At 44.9% G+C, this 18,085-nt stretch overlaps 1 protein-coding gene across 3 annotated transcripts in view; it reads right to left on the bottom strand.

Annotated features, from left to right (window-relative positions):
* The window catches only part of RIN2 (Ras and Rab interactor 2), a 126,754-nt gene that overhangs the window by 55,657 nt on the left and 53,012 nt on the right, over nucleotides 1–18,085 (bottom strand). For 2 of the 3 annotated variants that reach the window (XM_053247249.1, XM_053247248.1), the window contains one exon: nucleotides 5,046–5,140. In XM_053247249.1, coding sequence (XP_053103224.1) covers nucleotides 5,046–5,140 — 95 coding nt within the window. Of the gene's footprint in view, nucleotides 1–2,555; nucleotides 3,153–5,045; nucleotides 5,141–18,085 lie in introns of those variants that run through there. The other variant, XM_053247250.1, reaches the window with a different exon arrangement.

Genomic DNA, 18,085 nt, shown 5'->3' with positions numbered 1-18,085 from the left:
CCTTAAGCCAAAGTTCACAAATACAAGGCCGTTTTACCCAAACTATGAAAAACAGCAGGTGGTACTTGCCATCGTGGCCGTATGGCACTGCTCTGCCTGGCCTGGCCCTGAAGAAGTAAGGCATATAGAACACAGAAGGCTAGAGCAGCAGTGCACTGGTGACATCATGTAGCTGTGCAACATTCTGGTGCTTCAAAAGATACACAAGTTGGGCAAGGAGGGCATGGAAGGAAGGAGAGACTGGGAGATGGCAGCAGCAACTAGAGAAGTCGCTCTCTCACTGTACGGACAACTGTGAGGCAAGCTGCCCACTCAGCTACCTCTGGTGGCAGTGGTGCCCACAAAGGAGGTACTCTCAAAAAGAAGAGGTTGAAAAGCCATGCTACAGAGGGTGGCAACTGCCACCTTGAGTTGTTTGTGTGCTTAGCTAGTGCATGCTGCTGGCCATGCTTGGAGACAGTGCGGAGCCAGATTAATCTCCTGTCAACCGTTGTGGTCCTATGCTGTTGCTACTGTACTGCAAGCCCCATGCACACATACCTGTATCATTATTTACCATTCCAGTCTTTCTATGTAGTTAAATAAGTAGTTGCTTCCAAAAGCTCAAACTATAAGCCAGGAGATCTCTTAAGAAGCCACAACCAACACTGCTTTCATGTTTACAATGCAATAGTGCATAGGACAGCGTTCTCCATGGCAAGGCCTGGGAAGCAATGGTGACCCAGTGACTCTAAGTGCAACTCCCTGACTAATTGTTTGTTCAACCTGTTGAAAGCTTTGGCTGAAGCCAAATAGCTTGCACAGCACCCCTGGCACCACAGAGAGGCAACCATTCCTACTGCACAGTGCTGAACTTTTGGTCAGCATTGGGGAGGCTCCTTTAAGAGAAAAAGAGCCCTCTCGAGCCCCAGAACCATCTTGGAAGGTGCACACAGTGTGCCGGGAAGTATAGTCCTTTCCAGGACTTTTGCTGTAGAGCCCTGTGTGGAAAATGCTGGAAAGGACTACACTTCCTAGAGCTCCATGTGCACCTTATAACATGGCACCGGGGCTTTACAGGGCTCAGTTTGTTGTTGTTTTTTAAAGAGGGCTCCCCAGCGTTGAGAAAGCACAGCACTCTGTGGAGGTCAGCATGGTGGGAAATGGCTCTCACACATTAGTAATGCCTGCTTGAAGATTCTTGGCACAGGTCAAGGCCAGACCTTGAAGATATAGGGGGTTGTTTTTTTGGTCCCTTATCGGTTTTTTAAGTAATCTCCACCAATGTCTCCACTACCTCCAGGAAAGAACAGCTGTTTCTTGCAGAGAGATTCCTGACCTTGCACAGAAATGTAGCTATAGCAGAAGAATTCTGCAGCTGGTAACAATATTTACTTTACTAGACTTGTTCACTATATGGACACATGAACATGCCATATACCAAGTCAGACCACTCACCTGTGGAGGTGACCCCCGGGAGTATGTCTCCTATCTCACATGGCTGTGAGACGGACAGAAGGGATAGCCAGACACACATTGTTTGCAAACAAGGATCTGTTCACACAGCACTAAGATGCAGTTGTTTCTTGAATACAGAACAATGTATACATAGGCAAGAAGATGTTATCTAAATCCTTCCAATACTGAACTAACCCTTGTTGAGAGCAAGTGTTCCTATCTTAAGGGAGTCTGCATGCTATAGTAGTCAGAGTGTTGGATTAGGACTGGAGAGATCCAGGTTCAAATCCCTGCTCAGCCATAAAGAACACTGGGTAACTGTGGGCCATCCACTCTCTCTTAGACTAAAATGAGGATAAAATAAGGCTGGGAAGAATAATGTATGCTTCCCTGAACTACATGTAAGAAGGTTGGAACAGAAATGCAATTAACTACCACTACATAAACTAAATTAAAGCTGTCTGGTGATTTGAGCTGTAGTGGGAAGCTACTGTAATAGGTCAAGTGCGAGCCAGAGGGATCCCTAGTTCAACCTTTAGAACTGCAACCATCTCTATTCAATCTAGCACAACATCCTTCCTAGTGGCTGTTTGCTGGTGCCTCCTTTGTACCTCTTTATTTTTAAAAGACTGACACCCACCCTGCCTTTGGAACAAGGAACTACCTTCTCTTTTGCTATGTAAACGACTTTGTGATTTATTTTTTGGTTATTGAAAAGTGATGCGTGTGTATGTGTACACACACACACACACACACACACACACACACACACATTCTAGTATTAAAAGGGACAGCAGATATTCTGCACATTTTCAAATAACTGGCACACATGTTAAAAGCTGTAATTTTGTTAGATGTCATTGTTTTGAAAGCAATTTAAAAACAAAGCCATTGATTCATTGTATGCTCTCTTTTTGAAGCTTCAAATGCTGTGTTCAGGGGTTTCCCTGCTCCTCCATGGAGTACAAAGAGCTATGTGTTTATTCCATTCTTTAAAAAGGAAAACAAACTATACTCTCATTGTTATAAAGCTCTAGTTTTCTTCCACACCTATCACAAGCTTTTACATATGCAGTATGTGATGGGACAGAATTTACATCTGCAGATATAAACCTTACTTTCAGAATTAAAAGCATCCTGCAGCTTGTGTTGGAAGCAGCTGTTACAGAACTCATCTAGGAATGCAGAAATTAGACTCTGGACAAGAACCCTGTGAATTTAAGAGGCATGTTGACAAGCTGTCCTTGAGGTCATGAGCAAAAAGGTATTAACTCTCAGGTGTAGCTCTTAGTTCTACCAGTCACAATGGACTCATTAAGTGATTTCACAATGAAGGATTGTATAGCATTGCAGCAATGCGAAAACAGAGTACATAACTAGAAGACTCATTGCTTATGCTCTTGCAGGTGACTTGAGGCAGGCACAGAGATACCTTAGCTTGACAGCTGATCTAGGCTTAGATACAGGAAGGCATTTAACATTATAGGAAAAGGAAAATTATTTCAGAATAAGACAACCACCATCAAGTAGCCACTTATGTCTCATAGGCAAAATTAATGCCCTACTGTCAGCAGTCTATGCACTGCTCATGTTTGGTCACCCTTTTCAGCAGAACAATGATTCATAAGTCCCAGCACAGACTACTTGGTGGGAAAGTTGGTAGCACCAAGGCTTTTATGTCCCTTTCCTGTTCTGTTGCAAGAAATACAGCAAAGCTCTGCTTCATCTCAGATTGGATAATTTCATACGTGACCAAAGAGGCGTGGGAACAGTTTCCACACAATTGGGTCCCATGCCGCACCAGTAATGTCTGTGCAAAAACCATTTGGATGATGAGGTTGATTCTGCTAGTAGGGTAAGTAACCATATCTTCCACCTGTGGTCAAGTCCCATGCCATATACAGATGTTACCAGTGTGACCCATCTGCATGGAAGTAGCTCCCACACTGCAGTGAAGGTATGGTCTTCAGTCCGCACTAAGCACAGAAATGACCAGCACTCTTCCCATCCCTGATGATTCACTGCTTCTGTTAAGTCAGAGAATAAAGGCTCTTATTGGGCAAGCCAAATACCAGAGAAGTCAATAAGAATCCTTGCTTATATCGCCATGCCATGGAAAGGGAGTCAGGGTGAGGAAGAATTTGTTAGAGTCCATTAGAATTTGAGAGTAGAAATCAGACAGACAGTCCAGACTGTATGGTAGTGGAGCCACGGAGCGGTGGCTAAATAGGAGGGGGAATTTACCTGAGGCAGCAAAGTAAGCCTCTCCCAATAACTCTGCTCCTTTGATGTCTCAAGATGTTTTGAGAGGAAAGGTCAGCAGAAGGTGGATGATAAAATAATTTAATTCAGGATAAGGCCTTTGCCCCTGTTAAGGAGACTGGGTCAGACAGACTGTTTGTGCTCAGTTGGTTTCCTCACTCATTGTCCTCACTCAAGGACAATGGAGAGTAGTACTGGTGGAGTGTGCATATGTGATTTATTTGGGAAAGGGTTGTAGCTCAGTGGCTGAGCACATTCCTTGCATGCAGAAGGTCCTGGGTTCAATCTCTGAGATATTCCGATAAGGCTGGCTGGGAGAGACCCCTGTCTGAAGAGTCACTATCAATTAGTACGGATGATAGGGATCTAGATGGACCAAGGGTTTGACTTCATATCCCTACCATTTTAGCCAAATCTTAGCCTCATAATTGCCCTTTATAAACAGCAACTAAGGGAGTATTCACAAAAGGTAAGCAGGCTAGGGCCCCTCTATAATTTGAGCACTGAAAATGGAAATACTTCAGTTAAAAAATTTTTGAATTGATTTTCAAATCACTAGAATCTCACAGTTCTTTCTCAAAGAGACAGAGTTTAAACACAAATTGTATCTCAAAGCTGGTTTAAATTGTGTAGTGGGTGTTTTCCCTTGTGTAATTCACAAGATCTCCCCACTCTTTATTGCCTTCAAATATATTATTATTAAAATGCACATACTTTTTCTAATTTTAAATATTTAGTGCCATATTCAAGTTGCAATCACTCAATAACCCAAACTGAAAACTATTGAAATTTCCTACAAAGATTCCACATTGTGGCTGACTTGCAGAGCAACAGTCTGAGGACCCTCAGGGACGTATTTCTAAAAGGTAAAGAGCACTTCTGGGGGCAGAGGAGGTCAGCAAAGCACTCCCTCCTTCCCCAACATGCAGGCTCTCCTGCTCAAGAAGCCTCTGGCTGCACGGCCACAACCCCTTTCTGTAAGGACACAGCTCTTGCTATGACCGTGGACTACTACTCTAGATATCAGGCACTCTTCTTAAACTTTTCTCACGCTGTTCATGGTACACTTATACCATGTATAGTATAGCTATATTTCAGGAAATCCTCACTTACAGGAAGCTGAAAACGCACGGAAAGCTAACACTCACATACATACATCACCAGCCATTGCCACAGGCAAACTTCTTTAAAACTTAATGAAAGCACAAAACATTATTTCTAATTGTAGAACTAAAGACAAATGAGCATGAGGGAATAACAGACCTTCCTAATGCAGCACAACCACCCCACAAATACCTGCCATACCCAGTGTTATTATGTAGAGATAACTTAGAGATATAGTTTACCTTTGTAAACTGGTAGGTCCATCTTCCAGCATCAGATCTGTCTGTACCATTTCTTGTTTCAGTTCTCCGATTTCTGAAGCAATTGTGTCAATCAGCTAGAAGAAGAGGGGGAAATAGTATGACATCAAGCAAGTGGAAGAGGTGTGGAAATAAAAGGGTGGACCAGATGAGTCAACTCAAGATTGCAACTCTTTTCTCCCCTCCAGTCTGGACTTCCCCTTTTCCCCCCTCCCAGGAAGGCTTTTAATAGCTCCTGGGATATACAAGACAGGAAAATGGGCACCGATTACAACCTGGGGGTATTTAAGAAATTCCATTTTATTAGTAGCTGAATTAAATATCAACACACCCTTCGCATCAATAAGACCATCTTAAAACAAACAAACAAACAATTGTGAGCCTCTAAGAAAGTAAACCATTTTCTCATAGCATTTGTTATGCTGTTGGCATCCCTTAATATTTCCAGGCACTAAAAGGTATTCTGGAGCACCAGTAGAATTGGATATGACATATGAGATGGCAGTTATTCTTATTCTCTCTCTCTCTCTCTCTCTCTCTCTCTCTCTCTCTCTCTCTCTCTCACACACACACACACACACACACACACCTAAATTTATGCCAGTAAAAAGAAAACCAAACCAAAACAAAAAACTGGACCATATTGCTTTGTTAACAAAACCCTCAATGTCCTCTAGGTCAGTACATATAATATTATATAGAGGAACACTGGGGAAAGCTGCAGGTTTGCCAGAAATTGGACTGGGTCAATTTCTGGTAGACCATCTGATGTCTGCTATGTGCTGGGATCCTTGTAAAGGATGCAGTGGTGCCATTAGTCTGAGACCCTGGTGTGTAGGTCTGAGGCCTCACCACCCTGCTCTCCTGGAGGACCCCAGAATGTCTGCCAATGCCCCACCAGTGCTTGCTCCACCTGATGATCAGCTGTTCAGTGGGTGGGCAGGGCTTATGGAGGCCACTTTGCCTCCCTAGTGCTCTCCAGTGAGGGCTGCCAGGCTGCCTGTAGGCAGCAGAGATGGAAAGAGGCAGAGCAGCTAGCACTGGCTGCCCCAGGCCAGACCACTGAGCACACCCTCTGCCCCGCTGCCTTGCAGTGTGCTGAGCCCGTGCCTATTTTGACCTCTGAGCCAGAAATTGAAAGTATGGGGCTTGTGTGGGTTATTCTCCCTTCACTATAATTTTGGATTGGATTGGCATCGGGCTTTGATATTGGGCATAGATGTAGGGCTGGGTGGGGGTGGAGGGCTCTGTTTATTTAATCTGAAGCAGATTGGTTAGTCCAATGATCTTCAATACTTTTTTTAAGTTTGAAAACTTTTTAGAAGTCCTATAAGTGGTTGTTTCATGGCAGAAAATTGCAAAAACTGCAACTGAAGCCACCCCCACGTTGAATCAATCCTGTGATTTTTAATGAACTTCTGCCTACTGCAATACAGTTGCCAGAAATCATTATCTATCAATTGAATACTTCACACCTCGTGAAAGTGTAATTAGACTGTTAACATGTAAACATGCAAACACACAATTTAAAAAAAAATAATAAATGCACTATGCTCAAGATGATTTGTGATCCAGAAGGGCTGCATGAGAACTGACGCAAGGGACATGTGCTGTGGTCTTAATTTTTTTCCTTACAAATGCACTATTTGTCCAAGCTGGTTTATGATCCAGATATGTGTTTGAACTGTGGAGCAAGGAACACTTGTATTGTCCCAGTTGATTTGTGAATGATCAAGAAGCTGTGTGAATTCATTGGGGAATGTGTCTTCCCCCCCCTTCTCCAAACAAATGCATTCTGTCCCAGACATCTGGGTTTGTGGTGAATGATCACTTATATGAATCCATTGGGATTGTGATGAAATGGTACAGAACTACTTTTATTTAAATTGGCTTAGAACCTTTTGGGGCTGTCAATCATAAGAGGCAGTTAGAAAGTAACAGAAGTTGGAAGTGAACTTCAGTTACAGTGGGAATTTGGATCTGGGTAGGAATAGTCTCAAGGAGGAGTTGTTCTGAGACTCAAAGGATAAGACAGTCTAAAAAATAAAGGAATGGGTTATTAGGACAGTCGGTAATAAAGACTAGATTGTGAAGTACAGTTCTAGGAAGGAACTAGGTTCAAAGGTGAAAAATCTTACATGTTGTATGTAAAGTAACGAAGTCCCATGAGAAGTTCAAATCATCAGCTATGTAACCAGCAAGATTTCAACCTTACTAACCTGTAGTGAAACACACTTCAGATATCATTAAATAAATATTCTTGTTTTGTTTTAAAGTACATCTGACTGAGTGGTTTCTGTAACAACTCCTCCTCGTGTCTGCAAAGTCATGTTATCAGGGTAAAGGAAACAACAGATTTACAGAGGCTTCATCGTATAATTGGTGACAGCGAAAATATAAATACACTTATACAAGCCAAAGTAACATCCAAGGTGGAAAAAAAGGGGAAGATAAATTTAACACACATCCTTGACTCAGACCAAATGCCGCAGGGGAATGCATAGTTGTTGTGTTTTTTTTGTGGGTTTTTTTGCAAATACACTCTGTCCCAGACTTGTGGGTTTGTGGAGACTCACCACCAAGGTGTGTGGATTCTTTGGGGATAAAATCAGTTGTAGCAGATTTTAGTCTCTTCCTCCCCACCCCCGCCCAATACACTCTGGCCCAGACCTGTGGGTTTGTGGTGAATGATCAACGTGGTGTGTAAATCTTTCAGCTGTTCGGCAGGTGGGAGGGGCTGGTTGAGGCATAGCGCTCTGTGAACTGCCTGCCCGTGCCAATGCGAAGCTCTTTCTCCCATGTGCATAGATGCACTAATTTCTTTAATTTTATTTATTTATATTTTTAACATTTATATCCTGCTTTTCTTCCAAGGAATCCAGAGATGCACTAATTTGGTACATGGTTATGTTTGTCCTCACAACAACCCTGTGAGGTAAGTTAGGTCAGGCTGAGAGATATGTGACTGGCCCAGAGTCATCCAGTGAGTTTCATGGCTGAATGGGGATTTGAACTCAGGTCTCCCTGGTCCTAGTCTAACACTCTAAACACTACCCCACACTGGCTCACTCCAGTGGGTTTAGTATACACTCAAGAATGCTGTGTGAATCCATGGGAGAGGGGAGAGTGAGGAGGGGATGTAGGAAGCTGCCATATACTGAGTCAGACCATTGGTCCATCTAGCTCAGTATTGTCTACACAGATTGGCAGCAGCTTGTCCAAGGTTGCAGGCAGGAATGTCTCTCAGCCATATGTTGGAAATACCAGAGAGGGAACTTGGAACCTTCTGCATGCAAGCATGCAGTTACTCTTCCCAGAGCAGCCACATCTCCTAAGTGGAATATCTTACAGTGCTCACATGTTGTGTCTCATTCAAATGCCACCAGGGCAGACCCTGGTTAGCCAAGGGGACAATGCATACTTGCTACTACACTGTGTGCGCACACACACACAGAGACATGAACATACATATGCGTGTGCACAAGCACATGCATGGGGGAGAAGATGTTTATTTCGCAAGGGAGCCCCCATAAGCCCATTAGGTCCAGGCTAAAAAATTACCTAGCTGCACTCCTGAAAGGAGGCTGGATGAAGTCGACTTTAGTTTGATCCAGCAACGTAGTTATTATGTACTTTTTAAAAAGAGAGCATATGCTGGATTACATAATGCAAATTAGTTATACCTTAAGGTCAAAAGTTCCAACGTATGCATTCTTGCATTGTTAATTTAAAACAAAAATCAGTGCATCACAGGGATGGTGGGGGAAGAACAGACCACTAATGCTTGAAGTCATCCGACCTCTGCATAACAATGTAGAGCTATAATGGTTTTCATTACATAAAATTATCCTGCTTATAAGTGACTTGACATAAGATAACACTATGCACAATAAAGTGATATCAAAAAATAAAGTGCAACAGGAGGGGGATACTGTAGCCAGACTGCATGTCTCAAGGCAGAGCTCTTTCTTGCAAGAAAGGGTGGACCATGTTATATCTTACCCATGGTGTGACACAACTTGTCACTGTATGGGCAAAGGCCAGAGAACCTGAAGGCAATGCCTCTACGGATGTTCTTCACCTATAAACCCATGAGCTCTACTACTGATTGTTTCCTGAGCCTTTCAATACATGTGCCCTCTGCTGGACACAAAGGCACATTAGGCATTCTGTGTTACTAAGCAATGGATTTACGATACAGAGTCATGACCGTCAGGGAGGGGAAGGAGAGATTTTATGCTTCAGGATCCCTTAGTGTACACAGCAACACACTATACCTCCCATGGAATTCTTACAAACAGAGGCCACTGTACAGAGCTGCAGCAGATTTTGTTCCCACTGCAAAGTTGTTCCCAAGTGCTAAGATTAATTTCCCCCATAGAAATGAAATGCACCATGTAATTATATGTCCATGTGGAGACCCATATTCACTTCCCATTCATTTTTCAATTTAAAAATTTATCTGTAGCTAGGTATTTTGTGCATGCATACCCACACCAACTTTTTAACTACCCCGTGTGCACCCCACCATGCTGAACCTCCATATTGTTTGGGTTTTTTTAATTTCAGCTGCCGTGAAACCGAGGGGTAGCTGCTGAGAGGTGAGCCCAGCGGTTCTCCCCCTTCCCCGGTGGCAGCAGCCAGGGCAATGTTGGGGCTGTCCGTTTGGCCCAGCGTGTCTCTCAACTGTGCAGGCATGCCACACAGTTAGAAAGAGACGCTGAGCCGAACGGACAGGCCCAACATTGCCCTGGCTGCTGCCACCGGGGAAGGGGGAGAACTGCTAGGCTCACCCCTTGGCTGTGAGGTGGCTGAAATAAAAAAACAAGTTATTCTAGTAAGAACTAATCAGCCTACGTTCCTTTCACTGTCGCTACAACTGGACTAAGTTTGGTTCAAATCGAGGTCCACAAGTTAGATCTCTTGCACCGCAAATGTTCATGCATCTGCCATCTTGGATAGGGGTGGGTGACATCATTATAAACTACACCACTGCAGCCGCCATCTTGAATGGGAGTGGATGACATCATCACACACCACACTATTAGGGCATCCCTATGTGTCCCTACAGCAGTAGCAAATTTGGTTCAAATCAGTTAGTTGGTTCGCAAGTTAGCCCACTTAGAAACATAGGAAACTGCCATTTACTAAGTCAGACCATTGGTCTATCTAGCTCAGTATTGTCTTCACAGACTGGCAGTGGCTTCTCCAAGGTTGCAGGCAGGAATCTCTCTCAGCCCTATCTTGGAGATGCCAGGGAAGGATGCTAACTTGAAACCTTCTGCTCTTCCCAGAGCGGCTTCATCCCGAGAGGAATAACTTGCAGTGCTCACACATCAAGTCTTGCACCTCAAAAGTTTATGCACCTGCCATCTTGAATGACATCATCACAAACTATGCTGCTGAAGTGTCCCTACAACTGTACCCGATTTGGTTCATATTGGTCCTGGCATTGCAAAGCTGATAGTGGGGGGACACAGGGATGGACATACACACGGAGACACACACAGAAAGCCGAGTGATCTCATAAGCCTACTGGAAAGTAAGCTAAAAATGGAAGTTCAGCATGGCAGGACCACCCCACAAATTAAGTTTCGGGGCACGTTGTGGCGGGGGCAGTCTGGGCACCAAAATTGCCTAGGTAATTCTGCTGGGGGTGGATACAGGGTGGTAATTCTCTGTATCCACCCCAGGAATGATGCTGCATACTGGGATTGACATCAGAGGTCAGGTATATCTTGAAGTGGCTGCACCTATACAGCAACACGCTTTGCTTCCCATGGAGTCCTTGCAAACAGACTATGAATACACCACAAAACATAGCAGTTAAAAATAGGTTTGTTTTTTTAATGGGGGAGGCACCTGAAAATTGAGAGATATGAATAAAGAGTCTGAAAGTGGACCCCCATTCAAATTCTGGCCCATCGGTTTTGAGACAAATAGAACCCAAACACAGCATGTCCCATTTGGTTCAGGTCCCATTCATTTCACAAAGCAAATGCACACCCCTGATGTCTGGAGTGAGAGGCTGGTTTTGCCATCTCACAACTGCATCCCACACTAAAGACAGCTGAGCATGGGCAAAACCCATATCATTCAGATGAGAGCAGCCATCTGAATTGCCATACCCTGCCCCCAACAACTGTCTATTTCCCCATTCTATGTTCCATTTCTTGATGTGATGCCAGAGTATAATGGAATCTTGGGGTTTCAAAAGCACATCTCTCACAGCTCTGTCCACTAGAGGGATCCACACCACATGTTCTGAACTGATGATCAACAGTAACTACAAACTTTTTCTAAGCAAACTATCATCACCACTACAACCACAGTTCAGAAATACAGGTTAAAATGTCAAATCAGTATTTGTATAATCTATAATAAAACACTGATTTGACATCATTTTTGTTTTCCTTGTGCACTTGATACCAAGCAGAAGTCTAGTTTGATATACGTGGTGTTTCCCACTACACATACAAATAAAGTGTATATCTGGAGTAACACCACATTCCAAGGAACACATATAAAACAGGCTACTGTGAGTAATGTACCAAGAGTGGAACCACACGTTTTCAAATGAAATTACATTATTTCCACATTTTCAGATGAAATTAGCTCACCCTTTTTGCTATGAACAAATAATAATAATCCTATATCCACTCAGAGGCACTCTAACCCCTGGACTTTGGGGCCCCGGTCCATGGCCTCCAAGGTGCGGGGGGGGGGAGGGCCTCCGGCAGCCACCCCGTGCACACCCCACCATGCTGAACCTCCGTTTTGTTTTTTAATTTCAGCTGCTGCACAGCTGATGGAGAAATTCCGGGAATTCTGGGTTTGTTTAATGAGCAGAGACCCTCACCGTCCATCAGGTTCAAGTTTTATTGATCATAGGGATGGGTCCGGACCGGTCCGGAGGCCATTGTAAAAGCCTCCAGACCATCCAGACCTGGCCGGTTCAGTCCGGGTGGAGGGAATTCCTTTAAGGGCGGGGAGGGTTTACTTACCCCTCCCGCCACTTGTCCCCCTCCAGCGCTCGTATTTATTGTAAGAATTGGGGCAGCAGGATACCTCCCTGCCGCCCCTTGCTCCTCCGCAATGCAAAAGGCTCCGGCAAACCTTTTACGCACACGCATGTCGCGCACGAGCTTCACGTCTCCCCGACGCCGTAGGCTCGTTCTACCCGGCCTCGGCCCCTGCTGGCAGGTAGACCGGGCCTCCGGCGGCCAGAGGCCCGGTCTACCCGCCGGGACGAGGCCGGGTAGACCGGGCCTCCGGTGTTGGGGAGACATGAAGCTCACGCGCGAGGTGCACATGCGCAAAAGGCCTTTTGCAATTAGGGGTTCCGTGCACACCCCTAATTGATCACAGCATGCCAGGTGTCTTCCAAGAACACACACACAGGCTTTTGGCAAGAGCCTTTTATACTGTTTACTTACAGGCTATAGGATTGAGTACAGAGCCTATCAGAGGCCAAAGTTTCATAGTATACACCAATCATACTAGTACAAGCAGAATAAAGCTTATCCATTGGTAGACAAGGTGAACCAATAACAGGGCAGAAACAAACAATACTGCACCAATCAGCTTTAGTTATGCTTATACTTAGTCAGGGAAGGGCAAGCTATGGTCAACAGGTGTCTACCTCTGTTAGAGTATTGTTTCCAAGAAAAGAGGCCCTTGTAACAGCTGGATGCAGAAACTTGTGACCTTTAGGACTTATGTAGGTTACTCACCGATGAAAGGGGATAATGGAATTTTCCTTCATCAGTCCACCCTTTGTGGCTTCATGTGGATACATTAAGCCTCACGCCTTCCAAAATCATTCTTAAAGGTTTGCTCTTCCAGCCTGTGCAGTTTGATTTATAACAAACTGCACAGGCTGGTAGAGCAAACCTTTAAGAATGATTTTGGACTTGCATGTTTGAGCATCTAGGAGAAGCATACTGGGAGGCGGAGTGTACCACTGCATCAAGCATTTTATCAGCATTATTAAGATTGCCATGCAGATTACTATAGCCAAATATACTGCTAATATTTTCTTTCCCAGAACTCCTATATCAGGCAACTAGGAGTTTAACCAAGTTCAAGATTCCCGGAGTTGTCTGGAGATACATAAGCCACTTGCTGAGTCTTCTAGATATGGTCAAGAGTCTCATCATAGTTATCAGGCACATAGACACAACATTCTTTCCTATCAGGACACAGACACCTCCTTCGGAGACCAGGACATAATCCAGGCCCAGGTGGTTCTGGAGTGTCATTTGTCTGATCTTCCTTTGTTCCCAGGCCAGAGAAAGCAGGGCTTTGCCTATCTCACTGGCCAAGACGTCCACTACAGCCTGGAGCCTAATAACCACTCCTCCAACTCTAGCCACCCTTACTGGAGGGAGAAATGACCATCCTATGGCAGCTGATACCCTCCTGCTATCCACTATGTCCTTAGCTGTATGCAGGTCCCGTGTATTTTGGCTCTCTCCCTTGGAGATTTGAGCTCTTACTCTGACGGCAGGCCATAGCTGGGCCATGTAACATCTTCCGTTCCAGTGGGGTGGGGGCAAGGCTCTGTAGGCTTGATTATCACACTCATAGTGGCCTGCTAGGGCCACCCACCCTTTTTTGCGGTGCTGTTTGATGGTAATACCATGAAACAGAATAGCGGGAGGGAGTTATATTATGCACATAGGAGTCATTTATGGTGGCCCCATTTTTTACCAAAGTAACTTCACATGTGCTGTTTCCCCAATTGTGGACTGGTGCCATTGCACTGGAAACAGAACTCTCCCTCTTTGGGCACAATATACAGGAATGAGTTGATCTCTGCATGTCTGTCTGTCCAAGTTAGGTTCCTCCTATTCCCCTAAGTGGCATAATTATAATCTGATAGCTTGGAGGCATTCAAAGGGATGGGGACCATGGGCAGACACCCCCCCACCCACAGAGCATGAATGGGCGTGTGGTGACACACCCAGCAATCTGTCTTATTTAGGGTCTTGGCTATTTTGTAGGAGAGTTTGACAACCCCATTTTCTCTGTAGGTTGTGAGTGCACAAACAGCACCACTAAACAGTCCCAATATCATCAGAATCTTCATGTTGGAGGTTACGCTGGTCACACGGTTGCCAGTCCTCCTTCTGGTCTGTATCCTTCTGGATGGGGGCACGCACCTTTCTTCAGTGGGATGCATGAGTTCAGGTAGTCTTTCCTTCACACTTGACTGCTTTTTGGGGGTCATTAACAACACCTGGAAAGGACCCGTCCACCTGGGGGCCAGACAATTTCCTGAGCTTGAATTTCCTGACCAGGACCCAGTCTCCAGGATGTAAGGAATGGCTGGCCTTGGTACTCAGTAGTATGTGAGACTCTTTCACCTGTGAGTGGAGAGACTTCAGTCTTTTTAGTTAGAATTCACACAGCAGCTTACTAGACCTTGGTCGAGCTGGACCAAGCTGTCCTGTGCTGCCTTTACTCTGAGTTCAATTCCCACCATTAGGGGCCTTCCTATGACTAAGGCCCTGGTGGCGCAGTGGTAAAACTGCTGCCCTGTAACCAGAAGGTTACAAGTTCGATCCTGACCAGGGGCTCAAGGTTGACTCAGCCTTCCATCCTTCCGAGGTCGGTAAAATGAGTACCCAGAATGTTGGGGGCAATATGCTAAATCATTGTAAACCGCTTAGAGAGCTTCGGCTATAGAGCGGTATATAAATGTAAGTGCTATTGCTATTGCTATTGCTAAGGCCATGGTTCCTATTAGGAGTGTTTTTGAGAGAAAGGAGCCAGTATCCTCGACAGTTGTAGCCAGCCTGGCTTTCAGGTCCAAGTTCCCTCTTTCCACATAGGCTGAATACTCAGGATGATAACATGGTGCAGAATTAGCAGACGCACTGGGCCTCAATGCTGGCGAAGGGAGCAAACCAAAATTGTGTTACAATCACCCCTTCGTTCAATCAATACAATCACCTCTTTGTTCATATGGGACCCCTGGTGTGCCATATGAACAAAATGCTGAACTAGGGCACGCGGAGCCACAGAACAGACATCAGGATGGTACCAGGTGCCATCTGGGGCAGTAATACAGCCAGTGCGCACCCAGAGGTGGTGTTCCCCTGGGGAAATGGCCCGCTGTAGAAAGGACAGTTCAGAAGAAGGGAGCTCTAGGAGCACAGCAGCCAATATTATTTGGTTCAGAGGGCCCTTAAGGGCTGCAGACCTAGTTGCTTAATCTGCACACCAGTTTCATTTCACAACAGGAGAATTAGAGAAGGTGTGAGCATGACAGTGTACAACAGCAAGAGCAGAAGGGAGCAGCATGGCTTCCAGGAGTGCAGCAACTAGCTGTGCATGAGAGACGGGTGTGCCTGAGGCGGTAAGAAAATGCTGTTTCCACCAAAGTACCCCAAACAAGTGGCAAACCCGCAAAGCATACCTTGAATACACTGTACACTGTGGCTCTGGTTCCAGAGGCCAGGGTTCAGGTGCATGTCCAGCTCAGCTGGCTGTGTGCTAGAAATAGGGTTGCCATATTCTGGCTCTCTAAATCCAGGTACTTAAGTATTAAGCACTGTGCAACTTCAACCATGGAATTTCCAGAAACTTTGATCCTGTAAAGCACTTTCCGGTTTTAACACGTGGGTTTAAAACAGAAAATAGGCACAAGCCAGCAAAGGTGAGTTCCATCGCAACGCTTTCAGTGAGGCTTAGTTGTGACTGAACTGTGTCTGAACTTTGCCCAATTTTTTTAAAGTGATCTGTTACTTTACTCTACAGATGCTAATTTTGTCTCCTGAACAGCAGATTACTTGCCAACTATACAAGCACCCTCCAATATGCAACATTGCTTAAAGAGAAGCAATATTTCTTTAGGCAAATACTCTTTAAAAAAAATCAACCACAACATAAGATCTTAAAACCAAGTGAAGGTCTAAGCCTGCATATTAGGACATGCAGTCCAACCCAATGAATAAATTAAGTCCCACTGAATTCATTGGGGCTCACTCCAACACAGTGTTCCAAAGGCAAGAAGCAAGCATGTGTAGCGAGGTGTTGCTGCCCAGTTTTCTCTAAGAATCACCCCATGTGGGGTTCACCTCCTTATCCTCATGTGGCCATTTGGATACCCCACTATGACATGTGGGGAAAGATGGGCTTTGTAAGCAGGTAATACTAGGAAAGGCATTTTGTTGATCACTGCTTATTATAATATTTCCTACACCAGGTAATATCTTGAGATGCATTGCAGGCAGTTGCCTAATCCTTCTGCAAACTTCACCCAACATCTCCCTTCCACCCATTAGCATTGCAATACACTAATTAACAAAGAGAATGGATAGAAGCTTCCTTTTATTTATTTATTTATTTATTTATTTATTTATTTATTTATGAAACTTTTATACCGCCCTTCCAAAAGGCTCAGGGCGGTTTACATTAAAACACCATTAAAATCAGTAATAATTAAAACAAAAATAATAAAGCATAAAAACAATAATTAATTAAAAACATTGTAAAACAACAATTAAACAATCAGAAGAATTTAAAAACAAGTTTTTAAAAGCTGATAAGCCTGGTTGAAGAGATGTGTTTTCAGGTGTTTTTTGAAAATTGCCAGAGATAGGGAGGATCGTATCTCAGCAGGGAGCACATTCCACAATCTTGGGGCAGTGACCGAGAAGGCCCGTCTCTGTGTAGCCACCAAACGAGTTGGCGGCAACTGGAGATGGACCTCCTCAAGTGATCTCAATGGGCGGTGGGGCTCATAGCGAAGAAGACGCTCTCTTAAATACCCAGGGCCTAAGCCGTTTAGGGCTTTATAAGTTATAACTAGCACTTTGTATTTTGCCCAGAAACCTATTGGCAGCCAGTGTAACTCCATCAACAAAGGAGTAATGTGGTCTCTCCGAGATGACCCAGAGACCAACCTGGCTGCCGCATTCTGAACCAACTGAAGTTTCCAGACTACATACAAAGGCAGCCCCACACAGAGCGCATTACAGAAGTCAAGTCTGGAGGTTACCAACAAATGTACCACTGTTTTGAGGTCATTGATCTTGAGAAACGGACACAGCTGGCGTATCAGCCGAAGCTGATAGAAAGCACCCCTGGCCACTACTTCAACCTGAGAAACCAAGGAGAGATGTTGATCCAGAAGTACTCCCAGACTGCGAACCTGTTCCTTTTGGGGAAGTGTGACCCCGTCTAGAACAGGCAGATCAAAATCATCTCTAGAGTTCCGACCCCGCACAATAAGTACCTCTGTCTTACCTGGATTCAGCTTCAGTTTTTTTCTCCCTCATCCAGCCCATTACTGCTTCCAGGCTGGCATTTAGGGAGGATATGTCAACTCCTGAAGAAGCTGACATGGAGAAGTAGATCTGGGTGTCATCAGCAGACTGGTAACACCCAGCTCCAAATCCCCTGATGATCTCTCCCAGCGGTTTCATGTAGATGTTAAAAAGAATTGGAGAAAGTATGGAGCCTTGAGGGACACCATACTTAAGCTCAGATTTTGAAGAGCAACAGTCTCCAATCGACACCATCTGGAATCTGTCCGAGAGGTAGGAGCGGAACCACTGTAAAACGGTGCCTCCCACCCCCAACACCCTCAGACGTTCCAGAAGGATACTATGGTCGATAGTATCGAAAGCCGCTGAGAGATCCAAGAGGACCAACAGAGTCACACTTCCTCTGTCCATTGCCAATTGGAGATCATCCTTCAGGCCGACCAAGGCAGTCTCCACCCCGTAGCCCGCTCGAAAGCCAGTTTGAAATGGGTCCAGATAATCAGTTTCCTCCAAGACCGCCTGGAGCTGAGAGGCCATCACCCTCTCAATTAACTTGCCCAGCCATGGGAAATTGGAAACAGGCCTATAATTGCTTAACTCTGAGGGATCGAACGCAGGCTTCTTTAGAAGAGGTCTAATAATTGTCTCCTTAAGACAAGGAGACATCCTGCCCTCCCTCAGAGAAGCATTTATGATTTCTACCAGGCCACCTACAACAGCCTCCCTGCTAGATCGAACAAGCCATGT

Source organism: Hemicordylus capensis, chromosome 4, assembly GCF_027244095.1.
Source record: "Hemicordylus capensis ecotype Gifberg chromosome 4, rHemCap1.1.pri, whole genome shotgun sequence".
Lineage (NCBI taxonomy): Eukaryota > Metazoa > Chordata > Lepidosauria > Squamata > Cordylidae > Hemicordylus > Hemicordylus capensis.
This window is presented reverse-complemented; position numbering and strand designations above follow the sequence as displayed.